At 31.6% G+C, this 20,398-nt stretch overlaps 2 protein-coding genes across 2 annotated transcripts; both read right to left on the bottom strand.

Moving 5' to 3' along the window:
• Positions 1–16,176: 16,176 nt before the first annotated feature.
• On the bottom strand, positions 16,177–17,099 carry LOC18016144 (uncharacterized protein F12A10.7). Its single transcript, XM_006398010.2, has 2 exons — positions 16,937–17,099; positions 16,177–16,713 (listed from the first exon to the last, which is right to left on the bottom strand). The coding sequence occupies exons 1-2, from the start codon at positions 17,052–17,054 to the stop codon at positions 16,454–16,456; spliced, it is 378 nt and encodes a 125-aa protein (XP_006398073.1). The 5' UTR covers positions 17,055–17,099; the 3' UTR covers positions 16,177–16,453.
• Positions 17,100–18,561: 1,462 nt separating this feature from the next.
• On the bottom strand, positions 18,562–19,879 carry LOC18016125. The gene is made up of 3 exons (XM_006398009.2): positions 19,649–19,879; positions 19,060–19,134; positions 18,562–18,956 (listed from the first exon to the last, which is right to left on the bottom strand). Exons 1-3 carry the CDS (start codon positions 19,767–19,769, stop codon positions 18,853–18,855), a joined length of 300 nt encoding a protein of 99 aa, XP_006398072.1. The 5' UTR covers positions 19,770–19,879; the 3' UTR covers positions 18,562–18,852.
• Positions 19,880–20,398: the final 519 nt, after the last annotated feature.

The following is a 20,398-nucleotide window of genomic DNA, read 5'->3' as shown; positions in this document are numbered from 1 at the left end:
GTGATGAACAAGATGCCATATGTGGCTACTCGGATTATGACTACTCATCCGACTCCTCCTCTTCAGAAGAAGAAGTCAATAACGACAGCTGTTTTAAAATCACTCGTATGCCGCAAAAAGAAGAAATTCAAACACCACATCTGCCAGTTACGATCTTTGATCCATCACAAAAGGAGAAGCCAGTTCATGCAATTGCGTTCATCGACACAGGAGCATATACGACGATAATGAACCCAAAAATTCTCCCGATTTCTATGTGGCTACCACATCAACAAGAATTTCGATTAGCAAACTCGGGTTCATTGACGGTCAATCTCAAATCCAAACCGGTGACGATCGAACTTTTCCCAGGCTGTCAGATTACGACAGAAGTGCTTGGATCCTCAGCACCAGGAAAAGATTTGATATTAGGATGGGATTCCTATCACACTTTTAAGAAGAATTTTGATATATCTATTGAGACACGAGGAATGAGATGGAAGGCTTTCTACAAAGCTTTTACAACAATCCCACGTCTATTCACGGTCGAATGAGTCATATCTCAAGATTTCGAGAAAATCAAAGAAGAGATCACAATAGTCTCATGTGCAGACTCTCACACAGACTTCCTTCAAAAATGTGACAAACCGCTATGGCTGAATTCAGAATTCTTCGTCTCTCTACCTTTCAAGGAGAATGTCCATACCACTCCGACAAAAGCAAGTCACGCAGGCATGCCACCAACATTATTGACACAAGCAAATGAAAAATGTGACCAACTAGTGAAACAAGGAGTTGTCTCATCAACAAATTCACCTTGGGCATGTAAAGCATTCTATGTGAACAACCAGGCAGAACAAGCAAGAGGAAAAATCAGACTGGTAATTGATTACAAACCACTGAACCGATATCTACAAGACGTCAAGTTTCCTCTACCAAACAAGAAGGCACTCCTTCAACACCTACAAGGAGCCACCATATTTTCCAAGTTTGATTTAAAGTCTGGTTTCTGGTAACTTGGTGTTCATCCTGATGAAAGATACAAAACAGCTTTTTGCCTACCCAACAGACATCTCCAATGGAATGTTCTACCTTTCGGATTAAAGACAGCGCCATCGCTATTTCAGCAAGTGATGCTTCGTATATTTAAGCCTCTTCTCCACACGGCTTTAATATACATCGACGATATTCTGTTATTCTCAACAAGCGAAGAAGAGCATATTCGGTCTCTCCGACAATTTCAAGGCATAGTTGAAGAATATAGAATTATGCTCTCGGCCCGAAAGATGACGATAGCCCAGCCCAACATCGACTTCCTTGGAATGCAAATCACAGAAGGAAAATTCACACTGCAAGCCCATTTAGCTACAGCACTCCTCGATTTTCCCGACGAAAATCTCACGCGGAGACAAATCCAACAATTCCTTGGAGTAATTAATTACATCAGCGACTTTATTCCGCAACTTTCGCAAATGACTAGACCACTCCAGTGGGCTACCAAACAAACCGAAGCAGTCAAAAGCCTAAAAAAGGAGATACAGAAGCTATCACCTTTAAAGATTCCCTCTACAGGCCTACGAATATTGCAGACTGACGCAAGTGACAAATATTGGGGAGCCATTTTATTCAAAGAAATCAATGGTAAACGTCAAATCTGTGGATACAAGAGCGGACGCTTTAAAGATTCTGAGATGCATTATCACTCTACATTCAAAGAAATCCTAGCGGTCATAAAGGCTATCGAGAAATTCGAGTTTCATCTGGTAGGACATAAATTTCGCATGGAAATGGATATGTCTTCTTTTCCAAAGATGTTACAATTCAAGCAGAAGATGGTCCCACATCAACAATTATTGCGCTGGAGCGAATGGTTTTCGAAGTACGACTTCGAATCCTTCTATATAAAGGATGCGAAGAACACTCTTGCTGACATGCTCAGTAGAAACCCTCCTAAAGAAGTTCATATGATGGCAAACGCCTCAGCTTCCTCAAGTTCGGAAAATCAATACTATGACTTCGACGCAAACATGCCTCTTGACGCTCACCAGCTCGTAGACAAGAGGACTCTGGATGAGCATCTTCAACACAGGACTTTCAAATACCAGTCCATCATCCTGTCCAAATACGGAATCAACTGCCACTTCATTGCACCAATGGGTATTCACCCTGATCACCCGTTCGCACATCTCTACAGGATCGAGAATACAGCAATGCCGGAAGAAGTTCTATGTTTCCTCTAGTACCTCTGCTCAGTCTACACCATCAGAATCACCTTTGATATCCAATGGCTTTACCAGTACGTCAATGCTGTACAAAACCGAAGAGATTGCTTCTCCACATTCTTAGCATGGTTCGCACCACTGATTGTTTGGAGCGGAAAACTAAGAAAATCGGCAAAAGCAACAAGCCTACCATTCAAGAAACTAAAGAAAGGAGGTCTCAATCCGTTCTTCAATCCTCACACGATCTACTTCTTCCATCTTCCTGTTCAGATCAACTCTAAATCCAGCAAAATTCATGCATTACCCACTCTTGTCCATCACAATGACTATCAGAGAGGAGTTCGTCCAGATTTCAACCTCAGCGACGTTAAAGCCTACGAAGACTTTCAAACACATGCATTCCGTCTCAACAATGCCAGACAGACCTTCCCAATTCCTTTCATTCCAAATTGGTCGTACTATCCGATCGATTACCAGATGAGTCTAGACGAAGACGTTATGTTTTCCATGTCTAAACAAAACATAGAAGACATTCCAGTTACTAAGGAGATCAAGAAGGAGAAGGAACCACTGTCCCAAGACTGTCCACCAGAATATTTCCAGGACGCTCAGCTACCGGATGACGCGATTAATATCGATGAAATTGGAAAAATGTTCAACATTGAAATCAATGAAGAGTCACAGACTGACTACGAAGAGCCTACACCAGAATATGAGTGCCCAGGAGAATACTATGGATGCTGCGACAAACATATCATCGAGTTCGAGATCGACCACTAAAGTACTTATCTTAATGGTATCAGAGCCGGAACAGTATTCGTGACACTGTTTCCAAACTTTAATGTCTCGCTACAAGATCCAATTTCATCGATATTCATCGCGTCATAATCCGAGTAGCCACATATGGCATCTTGTTCATCACTATCATAGGATAGTACTGATTCTAGATCATTGTTGTCGAAATCGAGGTCTGGTGCGATCTTTGAGATTGAGCTGATTAAGTACTGTTTCTTTTTCTTCGACTTGTTTGGGCAGTTTTTTGCAAAGTGACCTTCTTTGCGACATAGGAAACACTTCGTTGTTTTCTTGAAGCTTCTTTTCTTTCTGAAAAATCGCTTGCGTCTGAATTTGTTGAAACGCTTGTGAGACGCTTTTCTGAATCTCCGTGATTTGCTACGATCATCACACGAACATGTCTTCTTGGATTTTAAACATTTGATGGATAGATCTGGTCTTGCACAGATCCTGGATAGTTGCTTTGATTTATCCATGAATTCCATCCAAAACTCCTTTTGCTTGCAGAGTTTGTCTAGTGTTCGGAAGACATATTGCTGTATTTGGCCAATGGAAATATCTTCCACTGTCTCGCCTTGATCTCTTATGTATAGCTTCGTTTGTTGACTGAGGTAGTCATCAAGCGAAGAGAGATGTACCTGCTTAAGGCTTGGATTGTTGAGACCATTAAGAGCGTAATAACGTCGCGTCTGTCGCTCAAAATGCTTAGCTAGGTCTCTTTTCTTCAATGAGCAGCATTTCGCAGTAAAGAACTCTTCTTGAAGCTGTTCTTTCAAATGTGTAGGTGTACCGATAAATTCTCTATGAATTTCTCCAAGAAGTAGCGGTATTGTTGTTTGATAGACTTGCTGCTGTCTGTATTCACCAAGTGAATTCCACCATTCTTTGAGTGCTCCAGATAGTCGCGCCGTAAACTGCTGAATTACAAGCTCTAAGGGAGACGTGATTGCTTCAGAATTCATCCATGCATGAAATTCATCGAGACGATCATTCCATTTTTCGAAAGGAATGTCATCAAACGTGAAGACCATGACTTTAGAGGCAAATGGTCTTGTTGGTATTTCTTGCTGCCTGGGAGGCCTGTACTCCATATCTTCATCGCTTGAATAGATTTCATGTATATCAGGTTCTCGTTTTGGAGTTGATGGTTCGCCTCTTTCGTCGCCTATGGCAAATTGGTTTGGGAGAGATTCCTCATCCGAAGCTGATTCGGAACTGTTAGAATTAGTCTCCGAATAATGACCGATATTTGCAATTGGTGTTGCAATTTGTTGAGAAGGCTGTGTTTGCGGCATCTCCGTGGCTGTTTGAGCAGTAGAAGTCTGTCCAATAGTATCCAACAGACTAGCCATAGAGTATTTAATTATACCAATTTCTTTTCCTTCTCTTTTTGAATCTTCCACTGATTCATGGCTTGACGAAGAAGTAAGTGTTGGTCGTTTGGTAGGATTGACCATAAACTCGGAATCCTTCTGTCGTCTTGGTTTTGATTTTGACACTTTTGGCTTGCAAGCTGAGGTCATGCCATATCTTGACGTAAAGGCTTCGTCAGATGATAGGAATCCGGGGGCTGGTGTTTTTGGTCTTTGATTCGTATAGCCGGAGAGAAATCCTGGGGAGTAGGTGCCCTGATACATAGGCATTCTACCAAAAGGATTGGAATAAGAACTCGTAGGATTCTGATTGTAAATCATACTCTCGAGGCTTCTTTGAAGATCTTTTAGCTGGGCTTTGAGGCTGGCTGTCTCTGCTTCTTTATGACGGAATTGTGCTGTATTGACCATCATATTTTGTGCCATAGCCATCACTTCTTGATGAAGATTGTTAAGCCGGCCATGGATCTCTGTTATTGAGCTCTGAAGGCTAGTTTGCCTTTTGATGTAATTTTCCATCAGCTGATCAACCTTGTGATTTATTGTTTTGAGGAGTTGATTTTGAGCGATGGCATTCTCAGTTTGCCAGTTGAGGACCTTTTCTCCTTGGCTTAGTTGATCTGGTCCAGAAGAGTTGATTGCTCGAGTGAGTATCTTTGGGCTGTGTGCGATGTTGTCCTTGGTAAAGTCGCTTGAAGGAGGGAAGTCTTCGGTGTTGATCATCATGATTTGATTTTCATCTTTCTTTTCCGAATATTGGACTATAAAGTCGTATCGCCCGTTACCTTCACCGAGAGGACCGACGGTGGGATCTCCTTCTAGATATCTTTTGTAGAGTGGATCCTTTTTCTTTCTTCTCCTTGTGCGAATCTCGTCATCAGATTCGTATTTGGCTTCTTCACATGCTGAGCAGGAACAGATATCGAAATATTGATGTCCATCTTCATCTTTGAAAGGATATAGTACCGATCCGTTTTGTCCAAAAGAGATTGGTTTAGGATTTTGTTCTTTTGCTGGACTATAGAATTCCCTTTCGTCAATTTGGATAGCAAAATGAGTGAACAGTTGTTTGCGGAATGAGGATGATCTTGGTTTTTCGAACTTGATTTCGGTTGTACCATCATTTCGTGAATGAAAGCTGACTTCAGAGGATTGAATTTGTGTTTGAACCGCTTGATGCAGCTTCTCGTAGCTGGTGATCCATGATTCTGGTAGTCGGCGGAGCAGCTCTTCGCGAGATATTTGACGAGGAATCTGGATGGAGTTTGGTGCTTGAGATGCTGAAGTGACTTCTAGGTAAAGTGCTTCATCAGAAGAGGGTAGTACAAGATCTAAGGCATGATCTTGGATTCGGTAGACTATCTGATGATGAAGGGTCGCCACGACACTTTTCTCTTGCATAGGAGCTCCGGTGAGCTGAAGTTGGACCTTGAGTGTCTTCAGAAGATTTGGATCTTGTAGCGAGACATTAAAGTTTAGAAACAGTGTCACGAATACTGTTCCGGCGTTTAATGTTGTTTGGACTGTTCCGATGCAAGCTTGTTGGTAGGATTTCAGTCTTGAATCGACCAAGGCGATTCTTGCTATAACAAGTAGACCTTTTCGAGCATGTAAGGTCAAACCGATCCGGACTACACCAAAGTGTAGGTGAGTATATCCTTGTTGTTGCCATAACCTACGAAGGTTCTCCGGTATGTTGAGCGAGATGAATTGTTCTTCTTCGGTTGCTGGGACTTGACAGGATGAGAATTTGCTGGACTGGACATATTCCATGACTTTTCGATTGGAAGATGGCTTGATGAGTTCTCGAACACCTTTAACCGAGAAAGCACTAGGCTTTTTGGCAAAGTATTCATATGGATTAACAAGAGGGAGTGTGGTTTCGGGTAGTTGATCTCCAGGGACGTATTCAATTTCGTAGAGAGAATTGATACTAGATGAGGAAGAACGGCTTTTTGATTTTGGTAAAGTGGAAATTGCAAACGGAGAATCGATGGTTGGAGGATTTGGATTTGAAATTGACATGATTAAGAGATCGTTTTCCAGAACATTCACAACAATCATTCATAAACAATGATTCTCTCAATCATAACATGAGTCGAGGCTCTGATGCCATAATACTCACCATTTATGCGGTCTGGAATTATACCAAAAAAGAAAAAAATAAACGATTTTTTTAACTGATATCAAACAAAAACTAGAGTTAAATTAACTCAATAAAAACTAAAGAAAATTCTTTTGTTGCTCCTTTTAGTACAATATTAAGGATCACAATGAGTTTCGTTTTTTAGATCTTCCCTCTATTTTTTCAATTTTTTTATGTCAGAGTCAAACTATTTGTATGCTTATTCGTCTCTTTCAAACTACTTTCGTTATCTCTATGGCTATAAAAGTAGTAGTCTTTTAATTTACGTTCATTGCATTTTAATTAGAAAACCTTTTAACAAAAACCCAAAGAAAATTGATGGATTTATTGGTTTTTTGGGAGAACTATATTGGCGCATATTTTTTCACTGATTTTTTGAACTCCGTCAATGAAAATCAAAATCATTATACATGTGTCAAGAGTCAAGACTAACCTGATGATGGGCGTAACTCTTGTGGAGACGCAAGAGCACAATCATTAGAGCATGATACCATGAGAAGCACAGCAAGCAAGAACACAAGTCCCAAATTCCAAGGACCATTTTATACCATCACTCTTTTTCTTTTTCTCTCTTTCTTTGATAAATTATAAAAGGGATCGATACTTAAATACATATATGTATTTAATTTTTAAGTATGCGCAGCAAAAAGTTGAAAAACTATCCACTTGGATGTTGACTTCTCTTTTTAACCAAGATGCGTTGGCTCAGTGATAACATCCAAGTGGAAAAGTCTTGGATTCGAATCTCTTTGGCATCTAGCCGCGTTTCAAATTTGAAATTTTTTCAAATACGTACCCGAATACAAAATTTCTTAGGACTAGTCTTTGGATAAAAAAACATTTAGTTGCCTATAGTTAACAAAAAAAAGTTGACTTTTTTGGCTACACATTAATTGAGGCACAATGACCAAAATATGGCATGAAGTTTTTTTTTCCTATGGTCCAACTGAATTTTTATTATATAGGTATACTATTTTTTATATATTAAACTAATGGAATACGGTAAATTGAAATGTTATGAAAAAACAAAAAATTAGGCCTGAAAATGGAACCCATATTTACTGTTTTTTTTCGTCAAACTCACATTTACTGTTAGCTTTCAAAAAAATATACTTGTTATTAATAATACAGTATATCTCTTTGTTTTTTTTACTTTCATTTCTTCATTCCACCATATACAGTAAAAACTCTATAAATTAATACTTGATAAACTAATAACTACTATAAAGTAAAAATTTTTTATAGATTCGAGTTAGACCAGTTCAAAAAATATATCACAATTTAATAAGAGAATAAAATTATACTTTTAATCAATTTTCTATGTAAATATGTGATCCCATTAATATTATAAATTAATAATTATCATAAAAATTTGATATAAATATATAAGTGAGATCATTTACTAAAATATGAGTTTTGTATGTTTTTTATTTATTTTAATTTTTTTGTAATTATCTTTAATCTAAGAAAGATTTTTTCCATAAATTTAACTACTAAATTGATGAAAATCATTATCATTTTGTTTGCAAGCACTAGCTAGGGCACACCGTAGGTGTTGTCAACCGGGGTCACGTTTGCTTGCTCCAGGTAAAGAGTTTATAAACTTAAAGTTAACTATACCAATTAATAATAACTTAAAGTTAACCATACCAATTAATAATAACTTAAAAAATCAGATTGAATACAAGATTTTACAGTGTTCTGATAAATGTTGATCTTTTTGTCAAACTATTTTACCTCCTAAGAGTAGAGGAATATGTAGGTGGGGTCAAGTTATAAACTCTTTGAAAGCAAACGTGACCCCGGTTGTATAATATTATTATTAGATATACTAGGTCTCGAGCCTTCACGAGATTGCGGGGAAAATAAAGTATATTAAACTTTTAATTATTTTTAATTATTTATAAGTAAACATATATATATATATAACAAAAAGTGATGATATTTAGATATAAATATTTAAATTTTTGAAAAAAATAACTACTATTTTAAAAAATAAATAGATATGACTTTTTCAAAAATATAAAGAGACGAACGAAACCATACAAAGCAACTAACACACATATCTATTTAAGTTTATATTCATGTAACAATATATAACTCAATATATACATCCATATAAAAGACAACTATACAATTGACATTGAGAAGAAATTAAAAAACGACTATAACCAACATGATCAATTTTATCGTTTGAACACAATCGTTGATAGATATATTTTGACAATGAGAAGTTTTTAAAATATTATCATGATATGAGGTATTAAAATCTCTAAACAAAGAGAATAAAATTTTAGTACAAAATCTTGTATGAAAAAAAAAATTCAAATCTATCATGATCCTTTAAAATTTGGAAATATTTGGATTTCAAACCATTAGAAATAGTTTTGAAACATTTTCAGTCAACATTATCTTTCCAAAACCGAAAATTGTCTTGAATTTTTAACTTCATATAGCATTGGACATATTATATTGGCTTAATAAATTTTTAATTGTGTGATATTAGGCGATTTTTTAACTTGTTAGTCTTATCAAAAATATACATTTGAGAGAACTTTGGTGGCTCCATCACATGGTAGTACAGACCCAATAAGATCATAATTTTCACCATAGACTTTGAAACAATACATCCGATATGTATTTTGAACAGAATAATAAATTTCTGCACCCGTAGAAGTAAAAGCTATGATATAATTATATGCTCGTATATATCGGAGAAGCAAAAGCTCATTTAAAAGCTTAACTAATAACGGTGGAGGCTCAGGAGCAATAGAGAGTAAAAAACGACCTTGTTTACAACAAATTGAGAACAATGACCGTAAACTAACTACATCTGTTTCAATGCTTTCTAATGACCAAACCCAAGCATTACAATCAGGACACTGCATTAAGTTATTATTTGGTTCTTTTTTTTGTGGTCTTCCTCCTTTTTCTTTAGATTTTTAACATTATTAGTTCTAATTTATTAAACAAAACAGTTATGATATTATGACTAGCAATATAAATACTCACTATACCAACTTTTTTTGGGATAATGCTATCATTTGATATTGGTTAAAAATCACCATCTATTCAAAAATGAAATTTTTATTAAAATATGTAAATTAATATCCCAAAAGTATTTTTTTAAAAAATATAATTGATGTGACATATTGTTAATCAAAGATTTTTGTTGGAAGAAACTTTCTAATTCTATTGAATTTCCTGTATTCATTGATTTTTCATATTTTTCTGCAAGGAATTTAAAAAATATATATATATATATATATATTATATCAATTTCATAATAAAAAAATACATAATAAATAAATTTGATCATATTATTGAATAAATAATACATTCTTTATTTAACAATAGTGAACTCGTAGATCTTATGTCAATATTATTAGAAAAACTTGTAACTGTAGTAGATACTTCTACTTTATGGCGTTTAACAGATGAATTGTATGCTTGATAAATAAAATGTTTATCCATCTCTAAATGAAAATAATAAAAAATTGTGTCTTATTGGTAATATATATATATATATATATATATAGAATTTGGTAGAAATTTGTATCTTCTTAATGAAAAGTTGTACCTCTTCAATAAGTAATTGTGTCTTTATTTTGAAAAGATAGAATGCTTCAATATTGAAAATAAATTGTTTAAATTTTGAAGAGTTGCAATGGTTTAAAATCATTAACTCAAGAAGTGCAATGGTTGGTAAATTAGCCTTAACTTTAAGAGTTACAATATTTATTAAATAATTATAAACTCAATAGTTGCAATGTCTTTAGTAAAATAACCATAAACTCAATTGTTGCAATGATTCACCAAAATAACTATAACACTTAAATCTCCAACATTCATTTTCTATTAAAATGTAATCATAAATTTACTAAATAAACAACACATATACAAATAAAAACTAAAAGACATAACCATACAATAGCTACCAGTTATATACAAAAATACAGTTAAAAATATATTCAATAGAAAGACACAACGATTTATTCCTAGTTTTTCACAGCAATATATAATTTAAAAAAAAAATAAACGAAAAGACACAACTTTATAATAATGATAACCTTTCGTATTAATAAATATTATACAAAGAGAAAATGGTTCATTCATAGTTTTTTCTTATAATTATTTTTCACAGATTTAGTTATTTTTTTTTGTTCTTCCTAGCCTTTTCTTTTGTCTTGAAACTTTTTTGTGATTTTTTATTTTCTTATTTTCAAGACTAAAATCTTCATCACTTTCACTAAATTGGCTTCTTCTTTGTCTTCTTTTTTCACTTCACATCCAAATATATTAGTTGCATTATCTACTTTCGAAAGTTCATTTTTAATCCCCATTATAGTTTGGTATATCATATTTCCTATGTCAAACAAATTAACTAACTATTATAGTATAACCAAAAGTAGTGCTACACTTGTATATCAGATTTTAAAATATAACTAATAAATATATAGGATAAAAGATTATGTTACCTTCTAAAATTATAGTGGTAAATTTTCTGAGAGAATTACCATTTTTCTTTTTAGTCCTAATTTTTGAATTTTCTATCAAAAATACTTTTCTGGATATTGAGTGGATGTGAGACCCTCTAATTCAAGTTCTTCTATATTTATAGTTGAATAGAGTTAAAAAAAAAAACTTTAAACTTAAATATTTTTTTAGGGAATGAGCAGATCTTCACGCTCCACTTCAAGTTTCTCTTTATTCATGGCTAACCATCTACTCAAAAAAATTCTTCTAACACCATTTCGATAACAATTGCTTGCAAATGAACAATGTTTTTCTCAAAGAATTCTAACTTAATTTGAAATTTTCAACAAAAATTATTGATGTATAAGATGTTGTTTTTCAAAATTAGAGAGCATTATTAAAAAATAATATTAAAAGAAATAATGAATAGTGGAACCAAATATATACAATCTTGAAAAGACATAAGCATTAAGAGAAACAACTTTTTGATAATCGGCAATTATGTACGAAATGGTACAAGTAATAAAATAAAACGAAAAGACTCAACTATAGAATTGTAACCATTGAATAAATTACCAGTTATATACGAAAATATATAATTAATTAAAAATAAAAAATAAATATAAAGATACAATGGTCCACTCATAGTTTTTATTTTATAGAATTCCAAAGTGTACAAATGAATAGTTGCAATAGTTTAGAAGAAACATAATTCTAACAATTACAATAATCATTAACTCAATAGGTGCAATGGTTGGTAAAATAAACTTAAACTCAATAGTTGCAATGTTTAGTAAATAACCATAAACTCAAGAGTTGCAATGGTTGACAAAATAACGGTGGATGCTCACGAGCCGTAGGGAGTAAAACACGACATTGTTTGCAACAAATTGAGAACAATGGTCGTTTACTGACTGCATCTGTTTCAATATTTTCCAATGACTAAACATAAGTATTACAATGGGGAATTTCATTAAGTTATTATTTGGTTCCTCTTTTCGTGGTCTTCCTCTTTTTCTTTTAAATTTTTAACATTATTAGTTCTAATATATTAAAAAAGTTAATGTTGTTATGACTAGCAATAGAATTACTCAGTATAACAACTTTTTTTTTGGGATAATGCCATTGTTTGATGTTGGTTGAAAATCACCATCTATTCAAAAAAGAATTATTAATTAATAAATATAAATTAACATTCTAAAAATATTTTTTGAAAAAATATATAGTTTAACTGACGTACTGTTAATTGAAGATTGTTGTTGGGAGAAACTTTCTGATTTTATTGAACTTCTAGTTTCATTGAGTTTTATACTTTCATGCAAAATATTTTTAAAACTATATTATATCAATTTCGTATTAAACTTTTACACCCTTAAATGGAGGATGAAACAATAACGATTCAAACATTATCATCCAAGTTTTAAAAAAATCCTACATGAGTAGATTTTTTAAAAATGAAAACGCCAATACATAATAACTAATTTTGATCATATTATTTGAATGAATAATACTTTCTTCGTTTAACAATAGTGAACTCGTAGATCTTATGCAAATGGTGTTAGAAAAATTTGTAATTGTAGTAAATACTTCAGCTTTATGGCGTTTAACACGTTAATTGTATGCTTGATAAATAGAATGTTTATCCATCTCTAAATGAAAATTAAAACAAAAACAATATCTTATTGTTATATATATATATATATATTGTAGAAAGTTGTATCTTGTTAATGAAAAGTTGTGCTTCTTCAATAAGTAATTGTGTCTTCATTATGAAAAGATTTAATGCTTTAATATTGAAAAATAAATTGTTTAGATTTTGAATAGTTGCAATGGTTTAATAATTATCAACTCAAGATGTGCAATTGTTGGTAAATTAACTTTAATTTCAAGAGTTGCAATGTTTAGTAAATAACTATAAACTCAAGAGTTGCAATGGTTGATAAAGTAACCAGAAAATGTAATCATAGATTCACTAAATAAACATATATATATATATATTAATAAATACAATCTTGAAAAGACATAAGTATTAAAAGAAGCAACCGTTGATTATCAGCGGTTATGTACAAAATGATATAATTAATAAAATAAAATGAAAAGACACAACCGTAAATTGCAACCTTTAAATAAACTAGTAGTTATACATGAAATAGTATAATTAATTTAAAAATAATAATAAATAGAAAGACACAATGGTTCAGTGGTTCATTCATAGTTTTTTCATATTGTTATTATTTCCTACATGAAGAATTTCTTAAAAATAAAAAACAAATACGTAATAACTAAATTTGATCATAGTATTGAATAAATAATATATATTTTTTTGTTTAAAATAGTGGATTCATAGATCTTATGCCAATGGTGTTAGAAAATTTGTAACTGTAGTAGATACTTCAACTTTATGGCATTTAATAGGTGAATTGTATACTTGATAAATAGAATATTACCATAAACTCAACATTCTAATCACTCACCAAAATAACCATAACACTTAAATCTCCAACATTTATTTTCTATTAAAATATAATCATATATTCACTCAATAAACAACTATTCCAATATAAAAGACCAAAAGACATAACCATACTACTATAGCAAGGAGATATATACATAAAAATACAATTAAAAAAAATATATATATTTAATGGAATGACATAAGATTTATTCGTAGTTTTTCACAGAAATGTATAATTAAAAAAAGACACAATTTTATAATAATGATAACCTTTTCATATTAATAACTATTATACACAAAAAATATAATTAATAAAAATAATAATAATATAAAGATAAAATGGTTCATTCATAATTTTTCATATCTTTATTTTTTTCACAGATTTAACTTTTTTTGTTTCTTCCTAGCCTTTTTGTCTTGAAATTTATTTAATGTTTTTTTTTCAAAACTAAAATCTTCATCACTATTACATAAATTAGCTTCTTCTTTGTCTTCTTTTTTTCACTTCACATCCAAATCTATTAGTTGCATTATCTACTTTAGAAAGTGCATCTTTATTCCTCATTATATTTGGTATATCATGTTTCATGTGTCAAATAATTATATAACTATTATAATATAACCAAAAGTAGTGATACACTTGCACATTCAATGATAAATTAAAAATCTGATTTTAAACTATAACTAATAAGCTCATAGGAAAAAAATTATTTTGCCTAAAATTAGTGATAAAATTGTCAAAAGAATTACCATTTTTTCGTTTAGTCTTAATATTTTGAATTTTCTTCCAAAAATATTTTTTTGGATATTGAGAGGATGTGCGACCCTCCAATTCAAAGTTTTCTTTATTCATGGCTGAATAGAATTAAAAAAAAACTAAAAAAACATAGAAAAAAATATTATGTTGCCTTTTAAGATTACTAAAATAATTGCCTAGAGAATTACCATTTTTTTGTTTAGTCCAAATATTTTGGCATTTATTCCAAATAAATATTTTCTTGGGGAATGACCAGATCTTTCATCTTTCATTTCAAGTTTTTCGTTATTCATAGCTAACCATCTACTAAAAAATCTTTTTTGTAACACCATTTCGGTAACAATTGCTTGCAAATGAACAATGTTTTGATTAAGGAATTTTAAGTTAATTTGAAGTTTATCAACAATAAATTGATATATAAGATGTTGTTTTTCAAAGTAAGAAAGCATTATAAAAAATTTCAATAAAACAAATAATGAATAATGAAACAGAATAGATATAATCTTGAAAATACACAAGTATGTTATATATGAAATGGTACAATTAATAAAATAAAACGAAAAGACACAACCGTCGAATGATAAACTTTATATAAATTAGTAGTTATGCTTGAAAAGGTAAAATTAATTAAAACAAATAATAATTAGAAAGACACAATGGTTCAATGGTTCATTAGAAACAACTTTTGGTAATCAGCGGTTATATATGAAATAGTATAATTAATAAAATAAAACGAAAAGACACAACCGTAAAATGATAGACTTTATATAAATTAGGAGTTATACATGAAAAGTACAATTAATTAAAACAAATAATAATTAGAAAGACACAATGGTTCAGTAGTTCATTCATAGAAACAACCTTTAATAATTAGCGGTTATATATTAAATAGTACAATTAATAAAAAAATGAAAAAATACAACCGTAGAAGAATAACCTTTATATAACTTTAATTAGCAGTTATACATGAAAATATACAATTAATTAAAAAATAATAATTAGAACGATACAATGGTTCAATGGTTCATTCATAGAAACAACTTTTGATAATCGGCAGTTATTTATGAAACGATACAATTAATAAAATAAAACGAAAAGACAACCATACAGTGATAACTTTTATATAAATTAGTAGTTATACATGAAAAAGTACAACAGAAAGACACAATGGTTAATCATAGTTTTTCATTTTGTTATTATTAATAGATTAATAATAACTTGAATTAATATAACTCTTTGAAAGCAAACCTATATGAATTCAGGGATCTGCTATCTCTTTAGTTCACATATGAGTAATTAGATATATTAGTCTAACCTTTTAATTATTCACCTGTTCTCAAGTATGCTTTTTTATTCTTTTTGGGGTCTTTTTGAAATTTGTTTGCTCCGCCAAGCATGATAGCAAACCGTTCTAATTTTTGGTAAATAATATTCACATTTTGTCCAAAAAAACCTATAATAAACGTTAACTCCATCCATTTTAATTGATGCAAAGTTTAAGCATAACGTTTTCCAAGTGGCACATATTAACGTCAGTTACGATAATCCATGAAAATATTTATAGTACTCACAAGTCACAATCCCTTACCAAGAATTATTTATTTTGGGAGAACATGGTAAGAAAAAAATCAAAATTCAGAGGAAACTTTGTAATTCTTCGGAGACCCTCACAGGAGGAAGTTTCTATTGTCCTTGCAAGGACCCCTCATGTTCGCCAACTCACACTCTCTTCTCTCTTCTTGTAACAAAGATCTACTCTCTTATTTTGACTTGTCAGTAGACTCATTAATGACTTGTCTTTGTGTTCAATTCACAGCCAACAAACTAACAAAAACTCAACTTTGACTTGTATCCCTCGATAGGTTTTTCGATCAGAAAATCGAAAAAACAATGGACATGTTAAAGTTAAAGATAAAATTAAATAGGAATTGATGCCCTTCTATTGCGCAAATCTTAATTAATCAGTCATCTAATTAATTCATATTTTCCTTATTTAGGACATCTGTCTTTTATATACAGTATATACCTTTGGAGGATCAGAAAGATCTATCCTCATTTCATTAATAATCAGATCGCAGTAAACGACCTAAACACTATTTTCATAAAACCCTTAAAGCGCAGAAAATATTGAGTATGAACTATAATTTTTTAACCTTTTTAAGTTGTATCTCTTGTCACATCGATCAGGAAAGATTTATCTTTGAATAGATGGGTTGACGTTCCTTACGTAGCAGCTTGTATCTCTTCGAATCATGGCAGTGGTAAATGCGGTGACATCGAAGGTGGTAGTGATACTAGTGGTGGTGGAGGTGAAGGCAATGGCGAATGAAAGCCACCATATCCACCTCCTCGACTTCCACCATATCCACCTCCTCGACTTCGACCATATCCACCGTATCCACCTCCTCGACTTCCACCATATCCACCTCCTCGACTTCGACCATATCCACCGTATCCACCTCCTCGATAACTTGTTGATGACTCTACTCGAACCAACTGTCTTCTCCATCCTATTTTGTTTATATTATTTAAAACATTAATAATTAAAGGTTCTTTATGATTGCACAAAAAAAAAAAAATTAAAGTTCTTTCTACGAATGTTAGGAGAATATATATACTTATGAAACAAACAAAAAATAAATCTATTAGAAGAAGACCATAGTTTTTTTCCTTAACTTTGTAACTCGAGTTAAGACAGTTATTACAGTGTGATATGTATGTGTCAAAACTAACCTGATGATGGGTGTAACTTTTGTGGAGACGCTAGAGCATAGTCGTTAGAGCACAAGACCAAAAGAATCACTAGGAGCAAGAACACAAGTCCCAAACTCGAAGGACCTTTTTCAGCCATCTCTATTTCTCTTTCTCTCTCTCTCTCTTGATAAACTGCAAGACCTCTTCATCCCAAACTCTTATTTATATATATATATATATATATATATATATATATATATATATTGGGTTAATAGTAATGAGGCTTTACAATGCGACTAGTCTAAGTCCAACATAAGGACTTTTTAAACCAAAAAAGTCTTATATAAGGTCAAAAATGACGCTTAGCAAGAGGTAAACTCTTTATCGGCGACTCATTAATTGAGTAACAAAGACCAAGATAAAGAAAGGCTTACAAAATTATTACATAGGTCCTGTTCGTTTGACGATCAAATATTCTTTGGTTAACTATTGTAATATTCTACGGTTAAGCGTATCGATCCGGCTGAATTTTTAGTGACGCTATTTGATTAAACTAAAATTATTTTTAAGTAGGAGTTTATGTTTATGTTTAATTCACTACTTCTAGAAAGACCAAAACAACTTATATAATTTGTCGAAAAAATACAACTTATTTATAAGTTATACATTTTCTGTTCATGTCAAATGTAACCAATGTAAAAGCAAAATCAAATAAGTGACACCAGTTGCCTTATTTGTTGTAATGAAGAGGTGAATGAGTCTAGAGAAAGTGGTGGACACAACAGTACAAGTCAGAAATCCCTCAACAATAATTCTCCTTTTTGTTCACATAAAATACCTCTTGTTGCTGTAGTTCTTCTGAATTTTTATTTTGTTTCTTACCCGAGAAAGAAATCAGTATGTTCTCCCAAAAGAGGAGACTTTGTCATTCTTCCGAGACCATCACGGGAAGAAGTTTCTATTGTCCTTGCCAGACTCCTCATTTTCACCATCACATGCTATGCTAATTAGGGCCATATTCGCTTTAAATATCAAAAGCTATGACAAAAAAGAGCACATCGCAAACAAGTTCATTCACAAAAAGATGCCGACGGTCTTTAGATGATCAAATGAACTTTTTTTAATGAACCGTGTAATTACTTTCAGAGGAAAACCATATTTGTTGTTCCATATTTCTACTCCAACATCATTTATAAATTCTTTCAGAAATTCTATCGGTTGTAGTTATTGATAATTTTTTCTTAGATTTTCTTTTAAATTTCGACTTACAACCAAGTGAATACAATCGTTATAGAAATCCTAAACTGACATTTGGTTGAATCGACATCCTACAAAAACATGAATCAAATAGATTCTATTCAAAAACTCCACATCCATCTGCCAACATTAACAAAAGACTCACCAAAGTTTACAAAACAGCACTAATAAAAGTAATAAAAGGACAAAAGAAAACGACAGTACTCATCATCGATACAAATAATCAAAAACCAATTCAGATGGAATATTAATCAGCCAATATAAAATATGAATATTTTGATAAGATAAGCTATTCACGGTTCAGACATTAGTTTTTTAACAACAGAAGGTAACAAGTAATACGTACAAGAAAGTAGTTCGGAAAAGCAGTAATCTCTTTTACATGCACTTTATTGACTCCGATTAAGAAATACTAAAAGAAATTAATATAGATATAACAACTACCGTAAAATATTGAATTAGACTTATTGTTTACAGTCAAAATATATTTTATAAAAGAACTATATTACACATACATTTGCTATGCATTTGTTAAGAACACAAAATCTTTCCTCGAAATCATATTATAAACTACAAATTAATATACTACCCAAACATATGCTATATATATTGATATTTTAAAATTCTTACTTGAAATCACATAAGATACAAATTATACATTCATATTCTTTTTTGGCTCAAGTATTTGATCTGTTCAATTATGGAGTGGAATGTTGATGAACGTGACCACCACCATGTCCACTGGTTGATGGACCTGTATATATGTCTCCATTTGGTCTGTATATACTCATCAGTCTCCTTCCTACGAAATAATATTTATACATTAATATATAGATGAATATGTACAAAGGAAAAAACATGCGTGACATATATCGAAAAAAAACAAATGGATATGAGCACCATACCGTGACCACCACCTCGTTCACTTGTCGATGGTGGTGTCTCTATGTTATGCTTATAAAACATCATCATTCTCCTCCCTTCATTTTGTTCTTAAAATTGATTATCTTTTGCATGTAAATTATTTTTAAACATGAAAATATTTTTTAAAAATAAAAATAAAAAGGTCCTTTATTAAAAATTAAGCAGTTTCAAACAATTTAATGTTTTCAGTTATAAAATATATTTTTATCGTGTATTGAAAATATACTGTTTAAAAGAATTATATAGATTGACAGAAAAATTCGTTTTGGTCATAGAAAGTGTTTTATAGACAGCGCAGTATTAAAAAAATATGATCATATCAATAAAATAATATCGATAAAACCTATTATGCACAAATCAACAAGTCTATACATTTTATGAAATCTGATTTATGAGATTAGAATATTTCGTAGATTATCGATAAAAAGATTTGTCTAAGTCACACACTAGAAAGAACTTTTTTCATCTTATCAGCATGATATGAGAAAGAAATATGTATGTGTAGATGTTTATGATATGCATATAGGCCATATGTGTCATCTGTGTCTGTGTGTGAATTAAAGCACTAACCAGTTACCGAGATTTGTTCATGATCAGAAGGCAAAGCAGAGTCGGTATGGAAAAAGAGGATGCTTAGAAGAAGAAGAAGCATGAGTACATGACCCAATTTTGAAGAAGCACTCCTTTCCATCTCTCTCTCTCTCTCTTCAAAAGTTCCAAATTTTAATAAGCTCTCGAAACATTTAAAGACTCAAAAAAACAAATGAAACTTTTCTCTGCCATTCCTTTTTCTTTTTGGTCGAACTTTTGTCCGCCATTCATCATTTATATATATTATCCCTTCAACAATTGACCCTGTTGGGTTTATCTGCGACTTTTTGTTCTTTTTGAGTTAATGGTTTTCTATTGAAATTAATATTTTTTTTAACCATTCCGGATCCCAAACCCACTAGTCTCTAACCGAATACAACCAGAAAATTACTTTAACTAAGATTTTTTAAAAAAAAAAAAATTAGGTCACTAACCTAAGACGATGAAGGCTGAGGATGATTTTACATCATTTATAACTTTCTGCTTAATTAAAACTCCAAACTGAAGTTGCAAGAAAAAAAGAAATAAATAATGCTCGCTCTCCATTCAGTTTTTAGATTTTAAAGCTAAGCTAAAAGTTAGACTAGATACCTTAAACAAATTTATTGGTGTTTTAAGACCAAACAATTCATATTTTTAGCATTAAATATACATATATATATATATACACACATATCAGTGAAAATCTTAGATTAAAATATTCATTGTAATATTTAACATAGTTCCATC

Source organism: Eutrema salsugineum, unplaced genomic scaffold, assembly GCF_000478725.1.
Source record: "Eutrema salsugineum unplaced genomic scaffold, Eutsalg1_0 scaffold_20, whole genome shotgun sequence".
NCBI classification, from domain to species: domain Eukaryota; kingdom Viridiplantae; phylum Streptophyta; class Magnoliopsida; order Brassicales; family Brassicaceae; genus Eutrema; species Eutrema salsugineum.
The sequence above is the reverse complement of the archived record's forward strand: the minus strand, read 5'-3'. Positions and strand labels throughout refer to the sequence as shown.